The sequence below is a fragment of the Ranitomeya variabilis genome, chromosome 3 (assembly GCF_051348905.1).
Source record: "Ranitomeya variabilis isolate aRanVar5 chromosome 3, aRanVar5.hap1, whole genome shotgun sequence".
NCBI lineage: Eukaryota > Metazoa > Chordata > Amphibia > Anura > Dendrobatidae > Ranitomeya > Ranitomeya variabilis.
This window is the reverse complement of record NC_135234.1, coordinates 165899642-165917010: the sequence shown is the minus strand read 5'-3', so window position 1 is coordinate 165917010 and position 17369 is coordinate 165899642. Positions and strand designations below refer to the sequence as shown.

At 43.9% G+C, this 17369-nt stretch overlaps 1 protein-coding gene across 1 annotated transcript in view; it reads left to right on the top strand.

The window, feature by feature from the left end:
- Window positions 1–17369, top strand: part of DIPK2B (divergent protein kinase domain 2B) — a 120517-nt gene that overhangs the window by 15115 nt on the left and 88033 nt on the right. Inside the window, exon 2 of the mRNA XM_077299480.1 lies at window positions 6424–6688. Coding sequence (XP_077155595.1) covers window positions 6424–6688 — 265 coding nt within the window. The remainder of the gene's footprint in view (window positions 1–6423; window positions 6689–17369) is intronic.

Sequence of the window (17369 nt, the reverse complement as noted above, 5' to 3'; positions counted from 1 at the left end):
CCTAGATAGTGGCAGAACACGAAGGTGTTAAGTATGTGAAGATTTTGGAAGGTATAAAGTACGTGAAATTCATTAGAATGGCAGACTTCAAGCTGCATAATGGCATGACGTAGAAAGGAAAATAAGGGAAGTTAGCTGATGTTAGATTGCTGAATGCCAATACATGGTATGAAGTAGCAGCAGAGCTTACATCATTTAGGTGGTACAGAAAGTTATGTGAGCAAACCAGGAAGTGATTTTTGTGGGTATGAGACGGGAGAATCTGCGCAGTCTGCTTTTAGCAGAATCCATGGTATAGGTAGTTTTTTTTTTTTGCACAGTATGTGGCGCGCCCCGTCTCTCCCTACAGGGAGAAGGCATAATTGCTCCTCTCTATTATTCTTGTTGTTCTCCTCTATCCTCCTTTTTCTCTGTCAGTCTTTTCTTTCCGCATTCTTCTCTCTCTCTCTCTCTCCTTTCCTCTCCTCTTCCTCCACACTTTTCTCTTCTCTCTCTCCCCCTCTCTATCTCTCTCCTCCATACCCTCCATCTTCTCCTCCCTCCTTCTCCACTCCCCCACCACACCTTTCTCCTCCTTCTTTTCCTTCTCCACACCCATCTCTCCTCACCCTCTCTCTCCCCTCCTTCTCCACTCCTCTCTTCTCCTCCCTCTCTCTCTCTTCCACACCTCCCATCTTCTCCTCCCTCTTGTCCACATTATCTCTCCCCTCCTACTATTCCTTTGTCTCACTCATCAACCCCTCCTCCTTCTTCTTCTTCCTCTTTTTTTCCTCTTCGTTGCCGGCTGGGCCAACGCCCAATTCAAACAATATGGTGCTTACAGCACAAGATTTCCCTTCTATGCCCCAGGCACAGTCCAGCCATCCAGCCATTGCCAGTTGTGATATCGGGGAAAGAAAGTGAAAATCCCCCTACACACAATGCAGTGGGCAGCCCCCAGACACATCAGGTAGCAGACAGCTCAGCCCTGGGTGCAGAGGGGGGAGGAATGATATCAGAACGAGCTCACTGACAGATCCTCCGTTACCTCATTTCACAGTCAATAATATTGTAACCCTTAAGGTTTTACATGAACTTTGATATCACCATGTATTGATAATGTACAACTTCAGCACCGGTCAGAGCTGCCTACATTCACACCAACATAGAACTATAAGCCTAATCCATCACAGCTTCAGCAAGGGGGGAGACATCCTCACATAAAAAAGCAACTTCTAAGTCCAATATCAGTCAGTGTACGACCCCAGTACAAGCTATCACAACTATTCCTCTGATGAAGATGAAGAGGGAACATCATACATGCTGTCCAGTACTAGAAAAGAAACCCACAGGCACCAAGAATGCAGGGGCAGATAGAAGCACCACCATTACACTATGTGCACTGCACTTCAAGTCAGGTGACAATCTTCCAGACCAAGGGATGCATCCCATGCCATTTTACTGAAGAATGTAGCAGAACCAGTGAAAATATGCAGCCACCTGGAATGATCTCTGGGCCATGAATGAAAATAGAAGCAGGTGATGCACTCTGGCCAATCATGAAGGAACAATTCAAACTTCCAGCAGAATCAGACGTACACGCTTGGGAGTCAGGGCCACAGCTAATTGAACAGCTCAGAGAGTGGGCCAAAGGCAGATTGGCAGGACAAGCCATGACATGAGCCAAGATAAGACAGAGTCTGTAAAGAAGTTTCATTGCAGAGTAATGCAAGTATTCCAAGACTTGGGCTTCACCATTCATGACCAGATACACAGGTCTTTGGGCATGGACTGAGACAGCCAATCTGGAAACCACTGATAGTGGCTAGGCCTAGGAACAGGTCAATAGCAGTGGACTGACCCAGAAAAAATGTTTTATGTGCGCCTAGGAGACTGTTTATTGCCGATTGTCACCAAAATTGCCACCATTATAGCACCACAAAAGAGCACAAAGAAGGAAAAGGGTGCCGTGCTGCTGATAACGCCGGAAGGGAAGCCATAGGTGAAGACACTGCAAAGTGCCGATCAACACACCGGAAGAACAGCTGCAGACTCCAGAGAGGAGACACCGACCTCAATAAGGTTAGCAAAGGGGAGAAGCTATGTCGGAGCAGGAGGAAGAAGTGATGGCAGATGCAGCCACAGCCCCTGTAATGCCCCAAGACCTTGGGTTGGATGCAACCACCGGTCTCATGGCACCCCGGGCCTCGCCACGAATGCACCTGCAGGCCCCGTCTTACCACCGCAGCTTCAATGAGCAGGCCGGACCCCGCTGCCGCTACAGTACCCATCATGCCGTTGTCCACAGTAGCCAAAGGGATTGAGTCCCAACCAGGGGTGCAGAAGACAGCCCCTCTCATGGTGACCACTGACCTGGAAGTGCAACCACCCTACAAAGACAGAAGAAGTGTCAAGAGTTACATCTGTGGCAAGTTTGGCCATTTCCAGAACCAGTGCAGGGCACCCACGCCCCCGAAGAGACTGGACCCATGCAATCCAAGAGTTGGTCCAGAGAAACAGGTCAAGGAAGAAGTGCAGAAAGCAGTAAAGTACCCCGTCCATAGGACAGAGGCAAGCAAGCCAGGTCCGCAAGACACTACGCTCCTGACATGTAAAACTTCATCTGCAGGACCAATACGTCAAATTACCCTTAAAATGGATGGCGTTGTCAGATCCAACGTGGTGCAGCCAGAAGTGTGATGACACCTGTGGAACTCGCTGATCCCACCTGCCTATCAGAATCCTCTGTGTCTCGCATGGGCATTGATGGTCAAGTCAGACATTCTCAGCTTACAAAGCCACTGAGCGTGTGCACTCAGCCAGGACACTCTATCCTGTCCCAGTTTGTGGTGTAAAGGACCTGCCACTCAACCTGCTGGGAGCGAACCTACTGCAGAAGCTGAAGGCAACCGCAGTGTTCCAGGGAGATGGGACAGTGACACTTTCTTCATCCCTGACCCAAGAAGAGTCATGCTGGCGGCCCTACAAGAACATTAAACAATCGATGAGGCCTACCCAAGGAGGTACTGGATGTAGTACCAGAAAGTCTATGGTCTAAGGGACCCCAGCACATGAGAAAACCTCAAGTTGCCCCAGTACGGGTGTCACTCAAGCCATGTACCCCGTACCCTCGTAAGGCCCAGGCCAGGCCTAGAGTCAAGCTGCCTCTGACCAACTGAAGGTCTACCTGGAAATAGGAATCATTGTTCCTCGCACATCGCCTTGCAATACCCCGCTTTTCCCCGTCAAGAAAAAGACTGTAAAAGGAGAGCCAGCCAAGTTCAGAATGGTATATGGCCTGAGAGCTGTGAATGACGCCACGGTGTTTGAAACTGCAATTATGCCGAATCCGCACACTCTGCTCTCAAATGTGCCTGCCACAGCAAAAGTGTTCACAGTGAACAACCTGGCTAATGTTTTCTCCAGTGTTCCCCTTCATCCGGAAGACCAGTTCCTGTTTGCCTTAATGCACCAGGGGGGACACCACACATGGACAGTGATGCCACAGTGGGCCCAGAACAGCCCTTCACAGTTTACCAAAGCAATGTCCACAGTCCTCACCAACTGGGTCACAGACCATGCAGAAGTAACCCACCTACAATACATGGACGATCTACTCCTTTGTGCAATTGACTTTGACACGTGTAAAGCCCATTCCTTGTATCTCATACTCTACCTGGCGGAGCAGCACTGCAAGATCTCAAAGAACAAGGTCCCGTGGTGTCTGAAGCAAGTTACGTTCCAGAGACACTGTATTGCTCACCAGGCGAAACGCCTGACAGATGACCGGAAGACCACAGTGGAGAAGATGGTTCCTCCAACAACTCCAAAGGTGCTACAGGCCTTCCTTGGTCTAGTTTCGTATTGCAGAGCCTGGATCCCTGATACCTCAGTCCTAATGCAGCCTCTGTGTGAATACGTCAACGTGACCCCATTCCTCCAGACAGATGTGGCCTTCAGTTCGTTCAAGAAGTTAAAAGGTTCTGTAGTCTCAGCGCCAGCACTAGGCCTATCTGACTACGAGAAGCCATTCCGTCTCTACTTGATGAGAAGAGAAGGCCTTGCTACTGGAGTCCTGACGCAGCTTCAGGGGGGAAAGCAGAGACTTTCGGACTACTTTTCAGCTTGCCTGGATCCAGTTGCAAGGGGAGCCTCTTCCTCCCGCATGAGAGCAGCAGTTGCAGCACACGCCCTCCTGGACAGGACTACTGACATCTCAGCAATCCTCAACCAAACCCAGCTAAAACATCTCTCCACTGCCAGGCATCTTCGCCTCCAGTGCTCTCTACTCCTGCCCAACAATGTCACCATCTCCAGATGCACAGTCCTCAATCCGCCCACTCTACTCCCACTCCCAAGGGGGGATACAGATACGGATCCTCAGATAAAAAAGTCTACACAGGATGCAGGAGGAGTGCAGGGAAGCGGACGCCGGGCACCGGAATGTGAGTATGTGTTTTTTTTTTTTACTTTTACAATGGTAACCAGGGTAAACATTGGGTTACTAAGCGCGGCCCTGCGCTTAGTAACCCGATGTTTACCCTGGTTACCAGTGAAGACATCGCTGGATCGGTGTCACACACACCGATTCAGCGATGTCAGCGGGAGATCCAGCGATGAAATAAAGTTCTGGACTTTCAGCAACGACCAGCGATCTCACAGCAGGATCCTGATCGCTGCTGCGTGTCAAACACAACGATATCGCTATCCAGGATGCTGCAACATCACGGATCGCTATCGTTATCGTTGTAAAGTCGCTTAGTGTGAAGGTACCTTAAGTGGCAGAAAGTGGCTGGAAGATATCTGAAAAAATCCAAGGACTGTAGTACAATTTCAATCTCCCTACAATGATCTCAGGACTAGTATGGCAGCAATAAAAAGGACTGCTGCACACAAAAGTGCACTGTGGACAAATAAACAAGATAACTGCAGAAAGGAGCAACAGGATTTTTGCTTTTAAAAAAGCAGTTGGTTTGCACAGCAGCGGTGCAAACAGCAATGCAGCTATCAGGGAGCCTTATAAGGCAGCCTAATAAGCTACAGAGCTGATGCACAAAGATATAGCCTCCACTGTCCCTGCAAAACAAAGGTGGTGTTGGACAGTGGAAATCGCTACAGCACAAGCAGTGTGGGGGTTAATCTTCCCTCCCTAACTATAGCCCTTCTTCTGACGAAGCTGCAGCAACCTCTCCCTATGCTGAAGTAAGATGGCGGTCGGCGTGCACGCCCCTTTATACCCCCTGTGACGCCGCAGAAAGCAAGCCAATCACTGTCAAGCCCTTCTCTAAGGTGGGGACCGAGACCTATGTCATCACGCTGCCCATACTCTGCGTCCTTCATTGGCTGAGAAATGGCGTTGAACGCGTCATACGAAACGCGACTTTGGCGCGAAGATCGCCGACCGCATGGCCGATCCCACACTGGGATCAGGTCGGGTTTCATGAAACCCGACTTTGCCGAAAGTCGGCGATTTTTGAATTTGTCCGATCCGTTTCGCTCAACCCTAGTCATTAGCGCATAACATTTAAGTTATAGCATAGCTGATTGTGATTGCAAACACTTCCAAATCTCCTCTGGGAACAGTGTCGGCGTGAGGGGGAGGTGTAGCTGACAGCTGTGAGAGGAGAGCTGCAGCTGCAGACATGTTTATAATGACAGGCAGCTCTACTGTATTCTCCCTCCCCCCACACTGACTTCCATAAAAGTAGATCTATAAGTGTTTGTAATCACTCTTAGCTCTAATCTATACTGCACAATAGTTGCAGAGATCAGAGCTGACATCAGGATGTGTTTTTTTTTCATCTGCCTGATGCCTCCTGCTTATTATTGGTCAATGTCATGCAGGGGACGAAGTACGTCCCTCCAGAGAAAAATCTCTAGTTACGCCCAGTAGGGTTTATCATAAATGATAAACTTTACAAGCTAATATATCTCCACAATAGAGATGAGAAATTAGAAAATAAAAAATACACAATTGTTTTGCAATCATTCTACAAATTTAAAACCTTCAAAAATTATGGCAGAGAAGGGAAACCTGTACCCTCCATGATGTAGTTTGAAGAGATTTATATCAGATGGTTAATTGGTCAAATCTAAAATATGGATAAACTTAAAAAGCTTTATTACCTGCACACTTGTGGTATTGTATACAGGGCACACATAGAAAATAATGCAAAGTACTAATTACTTTGAGACATTCCTATAAGAAACAGGCATAGTACATTCCTCCCCATCTTTTTCGTAGTATGCCTGGCATACCATGGATTATTATGGCGCGGTAGAACTTTTAAAATTTCACAAACTAACAATATAATTTTATATAAATGGGAAACATCGAACATTATATATATAGACCTCTATTTAACCGCACATTTAAATCCATGTTTTTGTAGTTACAAAAACATTTCCAGTCTGAAAAACATTACCCATGTTTTGTCGTTCAAGGTTTCAGAACTGGCTGGCTCCACATCTGCAGCTTCCCCTTCCAGATCTTCATAGTTATGAAGGGAACTATAGTGATGACGGAGAAAGCTGGAGACCTGTTGAGATTTCTCGGTTATCTACAAAAAGGCAACATGACTTGGGTGATCAGAGGATCTGCATTAATTTTACCAAGAGGAAATCCTGCAGCATTGAAGGAATCCTAAGGAGGACGGAGAGATTTAAGAAGTGGACCACAGCTAAGCGTCTTACTCCAGATTTAGTACAAGTGAGTGTTATCTAAACTAAAATGGTACAGTATGAGTCAATATTCAAAAACTGTATTTACAGAAATCACATAATATGCATTTGCTAATGGACAAGCTCTTTTCATTGGTGGAAAGCCAGAATTTACTGTCATCTACAGGCTTTGCCAAAAAATATATATAGGCTCAATTTCATTTATGGTAATAGACTGGAGTGGCATTGTATGTGGAATATTACTGATCTTTAAAAAGGTTTACAGGAATACTATATTGAACATTTGTACAGATCATCAATATCAAATCTGTTGGAATCGAACACCCGGCACTCCCACTGATCAGCTCTTTTTAGCTCCATCAATGCCTCATGTAAACATTGAAAGGAATTGAACAACACAACTCAATTTGATGTGTAGCTGTAGAATCCAAGAACTGCAGATCAGCTTCTATTTAAAGGTAGAAAAGAGGAGCTGATCGATTTGTGGGATTCCAGTCCAGCGTCCAGGCCAATTGTACCTAGTGACTAGACTGGAGACCTGCAAATCTACTACCTTCCTGCATCCACACTGCGGCTTTTGATTAGCCAGGGCTGGTGCAACTTCATCTGTGCTTAACGTCACACAAATGATCTTGCCCCAGCCTGGGGACACCGGAAGGTAAGTGATTTGCAGAACTGTCATCAAGCCACCAGGTACCACTGATTTAGGTGGTGTCCCGGAGTCCAGTCAATTGATCCGCTCATTTCTATACAAAAAGTGATCTGCAGTTCTCAGACGCGGCCACTACTCTGAGCAGAGCTATCCTGTTCATCTTCCTTCAATGCTTATATCTAGCCACCACTGGAGCTAATAACAGCTGATAGGTGGGAGTGCCCAATATTCAATCCCCACAAAACTTATATTAGTCAATAACACCAGGGAAAATGAAGAGATACATAGTAGTAAAATTATATAACTCTATTAATAATGGTTAAAAACAGTAAATACATTAAACAAATTTAAAAAGCACAGTGCCTCACAAGGGAGACGCCATAGACTCATGCTGCCACATGAGGTAGTGATGTGTAATGGTGACAAAAAATGGTAGGAACGATCAAGACATAGTATGGAAAGGTATCTTAAAACAATTGATGCCCCCGGAAGAAGCCAGTGGCGAAGCGCGTGTTGTGGTGTGGGGACGCCACTCCGCTACATTTAAGGTAAGCTACTCTGTATCTATTTCAGCTTTAGGGCTTCATAGGTATTTTCTCCTCACTTTTGGGTACCAGCCTTTTGGCTGTGGAGACACCTACACTCAAGCCCATGTATCGGTGGCATTGCATAGCAGCAATATTCCACTGTGAATCTGGTATACCTTTCATTGTATTTGAAAAGACTGCACATTATACTGAACACCTACTAAATCATTGCTTTAAGATAACTATCCATACTATGTCTTGAGCTTTATATATTTTTACTACTATGGAACTCTTCATTTTCCCTGGTGTTATTGGGTACCAGGATTCAGTGATCAAATTTGATGAAGGCAGATTTTGCTATAGATGTCCCTTGGATGTAATCTTATGCATTGCAAGTAGTGATAGCAAGGGTTCTCAGATAAGGTGTTATCTGAGCATGTTGGTGTCCTATTCGAGTATTTTGACGTGCTCGAGAAAAATGCTCAAGCCGCTGCATGTCTCACGACAGCTGCAACACATGCAGGGATTGCAGGTTTGCTAGAGAATCTCTGCATGTGTTGCTGCTGTTGAACAGCGAGGAGACATGCAGCCGTGGCGAATTGAGTATTTTTTTCGAGCACTCCAAAGATACTCAATTGGACATGAGCATGCTCTGATACCACCTTATCCGAGAACCCTCGCTCATCACTATTTGCAAAGCATGGAATTTATTGTAAAAATCTGCAGCATAAACTGACATGCTACAGATTTTAAATGAGCTTTCAAAAAATGTCACGCACTTTGTTACTACAGTATTACATTGTCCAGGCAGAAAACCTGATGAAAACCCATCTCATGAAGAAAAACCCAAACTAGGTTGTCCATTTAAAAAATATCTATCAGATGTTCAGATATTAGCACCATTTTCAGATAATGTTCAACCCAAGTTTCCTGTGTGGGCACTTGTCAGGACCTAATTACCTGGCACAGTTCAAAGCTGAACCTGACCACATTTCTGTTTATGCATCAGCATTGATAGAGAACAAAGGAAATTTAAAGGAACTATTTCCTAAAAATGTCTACAATTGTTAAAAAAATATATATTCATTATTGATGGTGTAATATATAAGAATCTTTTTAAAATGTGCGGTTTTCAAACACTAGGGGGAGCAACTGCTGATATTTGCAATTAATACCTAGTGTACTCCTAGCTCGCATTATGAGGGTATGTGCACACACTGCAGATTTTGCTGCGGATCCGCAGTGGATTTGACGCTGCGGATCTGCAGCTGTTTTCCATGAGTTTACAGTACCATGTAAACCTATGGAAAACAAAATCCGCTGTGCCCATGCTGCGGAAAAAAACTCATGGAAACACAGCGGTTTACATTCCGCAGCATGTCAATTCTTTGTGCGGATTCCGCTGTGATTTACACCTGCTCCATAATAGGAATCCGCAGGTGTAAAACCGCAGGTGGAATCCACACAAAAACCGCGGTAAATCAGCAGTAATTCCGCAGGTAATCCGCAGTGCGGTTTACCTGTGCATTTACAAAAACAGGTGCGGAAAAATCCGCAGACATCCCACCTACGTGTGTACATACCCTCTCAGTAGTAAATGTGGGCAGGATCTGCTCCATGTTCATGATTCCCCCCTTCCCTTCCCTTGTGGGCGGTGGCAAAAGAATAAGCGAGGATGATGTTTAGGGTACGCTCACATTGGCATAAATAGATGGCATCATGAGAAAAGAAGATTATGTGGCAATACTGAAGCAACAACTCAAAACATCAGCCAGGAAGTTAAAGCTTGTGTGAAAATGGATCTTCCAAGTAGACAATGCCCCTAAGCATACTGCCAAAATGACAACAAAGTGGCTTAAGAATAACAAAGTCAATGTTTTGGAGTGGCCATCAAAAAGCCCTGATCTCAATCCTATTGAAAATTTATGGGCAAAGCTGAAAAGGCAGGTGTGAGCAAGGCGCCCTACAAACCTGGATCAGTTACACCAGTTATGTCAGGAGGAGTAGACCCAAATTCCGACCAACTATAGTGAGAAGCTTGTGGAAGGATATCCCAAATGTTTGACGCAAGTCTTTCAATTTAAGGGCAATGGTACCAAATACTATTGAAATGTATGTACACTTTTGACTTTGCGGTAAGTAATAAAAAAAAGCCTTAAAACATTCTCTCTCTCTCATTATTCTGGGATTTGGCAAGTATTAATAATTATGGTAATCCTAATTGACCAAAAACAGGAAAGGTTTATTCTGATTTCATGTCAGATATTGAGAAAAACATCCATATGTGTCTTTTTATATAGTGCATGGAAATTTCCGGTTTCAATTGTACATACACACACATAGATACACACATATATATATTTCTTCATACACACACATAGTAATCTATGACATCATGTGTTTAGATGAGCCCTGGAGGAGGTCAGCCACAAAGTTCAGAGTTCAGCTGGAGAGAGCTGCAGAACCTATTGTGGGGGATGGGGACACAGCAGAGAGGACTGATATAAGCCAACTGCTGCTGCCATGCTGTCCCTTGCAGTGAGCCCTCCGCCCCTGACCTCTTCTCTGTGGGGAGATACTGCTGGGAATGGAACAGTGGAGGGAGCAGAAGACACAACATAAGGCCTGCTCTTCCTCCACTGTTGTTCCCTGTGTGCTGTGAGGCCCGCGCCCCCGGACTACAGGTGAACACTCACCATTGGGACTCGCCATGCAGGAGGACAGAGATGGCAGCCAGTGGGCACTCTCATCAGTCTGGTGGGGAAAGCGTTCATTGGCTAGCATCTCTCCCTGCATGACATGGCCCCTTTTTAATCCCAGCATTCTGCGTACCACCCTATCCATGGCTATGAGTATCCACTTGATTACGGGAGGCAGTAAAAGGGCCCATTCCTGCATGACACCGGGCCCTTCTCACTCCTGCCTGTAATCTTGAGTGAGTGGCTCATATATAATGAGCAACACCATTCCTATTCCCTCAGGGTTGACAACAAAATATAGCTATGGAGGATATCCCAATGTTAAAACATAACCTTTAATACTGTTGAATTAAAAATCTTGGACACCCAACAAAACATAAACAAAAGAGCTCAAGTGAACTAGTGCTCAAAGATAAAAATTGGATCAGCCTCACCAATAAAGACGGACGTATCAATATAGAAGTTTGCTTCTCAGTCTCCCAAGCTGGAGAATGGTGGTCCAGGGGTATGGGCAAGGGGTAGGGTTATTTACGCTATCTTCCCTGTTGTGCTCCTGTAGTACTCCTGTCCTAACAAGGACAGGTCCCACGTGAACCCTACTATGGACAACAACCATGAAATATAGATACCTGATGTTCCTCTTCTCCCTACGCGTTTCAACTCCAATAATGGAGAATCATCAAGGGAGTTCAAATAGAAGTAGGTGCCAATAGGCACAACCAAGAGTTCAGCAACAAGTCCGTATGTATCATGGGTCCCGCAGTGGCTAGGTACCCATAGGTCAGGATGACTGTCTGTGTTTGCAGCCTAAAGTAAGTCCTTTAGGCTGCAAAGTAAGGACTTACACAGACAGTCATCCTGACTATCCATAGCTATATTTTGAATGGCTCCATAGCAGCTGTATACTCTGTCACTATGGGCAGTACACTCCTGCCTGTAGAGGGCCCCCCTCTGGGCCAAAATGGAATTGCACCAGCAGTATGTCTGCCCCTGCACAGGAGCTCTGTATATAGTGTATAGTGTACATGCAATATAGTGACCACTAGTGACATTATACACAGGAGCTTTGTACATACTGTAGTGTCAGTGTACAGGTAATACAGGGATCACCAGTGACATTTATACACAGAAGCCCTATATAATGTGCATAGTGTAAAGTGTACAGGTAACACACTGACTCACCAGTGACATCTCTACTTGAAGTCCTTAATCTTCACTTTTCGTCTTTATCCAGCACAGTTCACCACCACATCTTCCAGCCAGGACTGGTTTCTGCAGAAAATAACACACAATTATATAGAGCACCACTTCCAGATCACATTCCCTCCTCCTTGCTTCTACTCACCGGGCCCCATACACCAGAAAGGGCACTAATGCCCTGAAAGAGACAATGATTCCGCATAACAGTTCATCTTTTCTCACAAGACTGGATTGTACAATGTCCGAATATATGACTTGCAAGGTGTTTAAGTCTCCTCATATTGGCCTGCCAAACCAGGCATGTCACTCTCCACAAGGAGAAAACTTACCTCTTGGATATTTGACATGATTTAGGGTATGTGCATTAAACGCCGCAGGTTGGACACTGCGTACTTGTGCAGCGTCCAACCCACAGCATCCAGATGTTACAGCATAGTGGATGGGATTTCAAGAGATCCCATGCCCACTATGCGTGCACAGACGACCGCTGATCACCTGTGGAGGTCAAGATGCGGAGCGTCTTTCCAGACCATGTATATTTAGCTTGCGGATTCACCTGAGCTCAATAGCTGAAGCACTTTAGATGCAGAACATGTGCTGCGTCCAAAGCGCTGCCAATTCATGAAAGTCTGCATATACCCTCACTCATGGGCTGTGTAAGGTATATTATAGGCACTGTAAGACTTGTCACAAATAGACTCCTGAAGTATAAGCTAGAGTTACCGTATGTAATGTAGAATGGGTTCTTTTATTGCTAGAGATGAGCACCTGTGAGGGAAACCTCCCAAGAGGGTAACGCTTATATATTACTGTGGATATTACAATGTAGCATTGGCAGCTGTAATGTTTATGTTACTTGTATTTTCTTTAGCTACATTTGTAGCTCAGACATTTATCCTAATATTTTTATATATGGTGTTTTCTTACTATTTTCCAAAATGTAAAACTGTTAGAAAATTATTTTGAAAAATACACCAGTGCCAAAAAAAAGAGCAAGCAAAAAGCATAAGCAACAAAACAAACTCAACACTATTGCTTTGATGCTCCTAAAGGGGGTCTGTGAAAGTTACACTGCAATAAATGTGCCCAAACTTGATTGAATCTACCATCTGTTAGGTATGCATATGAGATAGTTATTGCCTGTTCTCACTATTTTGGAGAAATTCCAGAAATCACTTTTGTAAATATTTTGATTGCTTGTATTTTTATCAAATTTGCTTGGGAATCCTATCGCAATTACAGAAGTAGTTAATGAGGACATGTGCAAAATGCAATTAACACAACATTGAGAAAAAGGATCCTTGGCTACATAACATTTCAAGTAACATTTCCTGAAAAGGCAAGCTGCTTGCTTTCTCAGCAATTAGCATAAGATGCATTTGATGTGATTTGAATATGATTGAAGTAATTATTTGAGAGTGACACATTTGTTTAATAATAGTCAACATGTGGTATTAGTAAGAATTAACATATCAGGAGCATATAAAGCTCTATAATCAATGGTTTAATTAGTGCTGAACTTGGGATGATGCATTTTTCAGGAAGGGGTTGTCTGCTTTATAAAATCTACTTTTCAATGTGATATTAGGATATTCTAAGTTCACAGTGCCAGAGGATGTTTCATTATGGCGGACCCTACATGTCCATTCATGTAATTTAGTTTTTTGCTACATGCATTTAGAAATTGATAACAATGTTACTTTTTTCATGATCATTATTAAAATCATAATGAGTAATTTTCACATTGACCACTTAGGCTATTTTAGACTTCCTGCTTTTTCAGGAACAGTTTTCAGCTTCCTTATCAGCAGAGGCAAGATTACAATGACAGATAATAAGTGTATGTACAGCTGATATCAAAGGATCCACCACTCACAATAGGCAATGTCAGCTGACTCTGCTCCCCCTCCTTTCACAATGACCGTTGTATAGGTGCAATGCTGATACACAGACTATGTAACGCTACTGGATGTGGACCCACTGCACCATGACCCGGGCTTACCCTTGAGGGGTGTAATTTGGTGTCTCCTGGGAATTCACTAGAGCCTCTGGTGGTAATGTGAGAGTGGGCCAGGGTGGTAGTCAAGGCTGAGAGCAATCCCTGTATCACACCCTCTCTCCTCGCAGTACAATAGTGCCTTTCCTTCGGCATACCTGCGTTCTGGGTCTCTGCGCCATCAGGTTCCTCCCTGGGCTGCTGAAGGTTCCTTGTCGTTGGTATCACACCAAAAGAGACACAGTCCAGCTCAACTATAACAACAATTGCTCTACTTGGTTCTTTACACAGCATATCCGAGTTATTTCCAGCATCCACATCAAGTTTCACAATGTGCAACTCCTCTTCTGTCCCTGTCCTTTTTTCTCTGTCACTAAACCCGCTTTTGGGACGGACCATACCTTTCCACCCTTCAGTGTCCTCTCTGTAGAGCAATACTCCATTCGGGGTCTCCCTCAGCCGTTTCACACCAGTTCTGAGGGTTCCAGCCCACGCAATAAGCTGCCACATGCTGAGCAACCTGCCCGTACTGCTTAGCCTTTTCTAGAAACTGTAGTCCGACTAATACTGCACCGCTAGCACTGTTGCTGTTGCTTCTCCTGATGAGGTCCAGACCAGTGATGCTATATGGCTATATGGCTGGGCCCTGTTCTTCTTTAACGTTTCGTGGCATGGTGTAAGCCCAGGGCTAGCCAACCCAAGTGAGCTGACGGGCGCCCTGTTCCCAACTGAGATCTGTCAGGAAGTCACTCCTGCCTTATCTACCATGCCCCTCCTATGTTAACTATTTACAGTGCTATATCTGGAACTACGATGTACCCCATCTTGTGGCTAAACTTGAGTACTACACTTTCCTTATGACGAACACTGAACATCTTAGCAACAGTAATAGGTATGTACAATATGACACATACGCGATAGCAGTAGACAAAGGTAAAACATTACATTATAAACAATTATTCACTATAACATACAGTACCGGGGCAAACAGGGAATGCAAGGACATAGTTTACCCCCTTACATTAAGGGTAGTCTGGACTGTCAGTAGACACCAGCTACTATTCCAGGGCAGTCCCTCGAACTGAAGTAGCTGATTGGAGGGTCAGAGCTACTAACTTGGGTATATTTGAAGAGACTGCCAATACCTTTAAACCACGCGGCTACTATGAGGACCTTCTATAGAGGGGGTCCAGTGCCAGCATCGGGTTCCCTGCACAAAATCGCACTTTCAACTGTATTGGCATCCTGGATGTATTACCCTGACAGGCAAACTATTAGGCTTTATATTGTAAACAGATATTTGTGGCAGGAGGACATTTATTAAGCTATAGTTATCATAATTGTGTCATGGGAGGTGATGAGCTAAAAGTGATTGCCCAGTCTGTTAATACTAAATAGGTTTCTCAAGAGGCTCTGCAGCTCAACCTAACGTAGAGCATACACAAGGGCAAGAGGGGAATGTGCTAATGTCACGATCATGTGAATCAGAGCACGCACATGACCGCTGCATGCTCTTCAACAAGCACAGTTATATGAAAAAGTTTGGGCACCCCTATTAATCTTAAGCTTAATGTTTAATAAAAATTGTTTTTTTTGCAACAGCTATTTCAGTTTCATATATCTAATAACTGTTGGACACAGTAATGTTTCTGCCTTGAAATGAGGTCTATTGTACTAACAGAAAATGTGCAATCTGCATTCAAACAAAATTTGACAGGTGCATAAGTATGGGCACCCTTAGCATTTTCTTGTTTTAAATACTCCTACCTACTTTTTACTGACTTACTAAAGCACTTTTTTTGGTTTTGTATCCTCATTGAGCTTTGAACTTCACAGCCAGGTGTATGCAATCATGAGAAAAGCTACTTAAAGTGGCCACTTGCAAGTTGTTCTCCTGTTTGAATCTCCTCTGAAGAGTGGCATCATGGGCTCCTCAAAACAACTGTCAAATGATCTGAAAACAAAGATTATTCAACATAGTTGTTCAGGGGAAGGATACAAAAAGCTGTCTCAGAGATTTAATCTGCCAATTTCCACTGTGAGGAACATAGTAAGGAAATGGAAGAACCCAGGTACAGTTCTTGTTAAGGCCAGAAGTGGCAGGCCAAGAAAAACATCAGAAAGGCAGAGAAGAAGAATGGTGAGATCAGTCAAGGACAATCCTCAGACCACCTCCAGAGAGCTGCAGCATCAACTTGCTGCAGATGGTGTCACTGTGCATCGGTCAACTATACAACACACTTTGCACAAGGAGAAGCTGTATGGGAGAGTGATGCGAAAGAAGCCGTTTCTGCAAGCACACCACAGAGTTGGCTGAGGTATGCAAAAGCACATTTGGAGAAGCCAATTTCTTTTTGGAAGAAGGTCCTGTGGACTGATGAAACCAAGATTGAGTTGTTTGGTCATACAAAAAGGCGTTATGCATGGTGGCAAAAAAACACAGTGCGTTGTATAGTTGACCGATGCACAGTGACACCATCTGCAGCAAGTTGATGCTGCAGCTCTCTGGAGGTGGTCTGAGGATTGTCCTTGACTGATCTCACCATTCTTCTTCTCTGCCTTTCTGATGTTTTTCTTGGCCTGCCACTTCTGGCCTTAACAAGAACTGTACCTGTGTTCTTCCATTTCCTTACTATGTTCCTCACAGTGGAAATTGACAGGTTAAATCTCTGAGACAGCTTTTTGTATCCTTCCCCTGAACAACTATGTTGAATAATCTTTGTTTTCAGATCATTTGACAGTTGTTTTGAGGAGCCCATGATGCCACTCTTCAGAGGAGATTCAAACAGGAGAACAACTTGCAAGTGGCCACTTTAAGTAGCTTTTCTCATGATTGCATACACCTGGCTATGAAGTTCAAAGCTCAATGAGGTTACAAAACAAAAAAAAAGTGCTTTAGTAAGTCAGTAAAAAGTAGGTAGGAGTATTTAAAACAAGAAAATGATAAGGGTGCCCATACTTATGCACCTGTCAAATTTTGTTTGAATGCAGATTGCACATTTTCTGTTAGTACAATAAACCTCATTTCAAGGCAGAAACATTACTGTGTCCAACAGTTATTAGATATATGAAACTGAAATAGCTGTTGCAAAAAAAACAATTTTTATAAAACATTAAGCTTAAGATTAATAGGGGTGCCCAAACTTTTTCATATAACTGTAGAGTTACTTGGTTACTGTAAGCCGTTTCCAAACCCTGAATTCATGGTCACCTTGCCTAAGAAGGTTTAACGTTACATTCATAGCTCTGTCAGAGAATGGAGCCATTGAAACTGTTGGCAAGGATTTAAAGAATAATATACAAATATGTAAACTGGGGTTAAAAGTAGTCAGTAACTCCAACATGATAGGTAATAACACAGCATAAATGTCAAACATAAACCACCACATTGAAAACACCAGGTTACAACATGGTGTTTTCTATTGACATTTATGCTGTATTATTATCACCAAGTATATTTATTTATCATATTGAATAACCTCTTTAAGTTATTACTTTTTTTGTGAACATATGCGATTGAAGCTTAAAGAGAAACTACATTTTTGACTATTTTTTAAATATAATTAGTTCTGCAAATTGGTGGAAGTCTGGTTCCGAGCCCTCCACTGCGAGCTCTTAACCACTAAGGCCACATT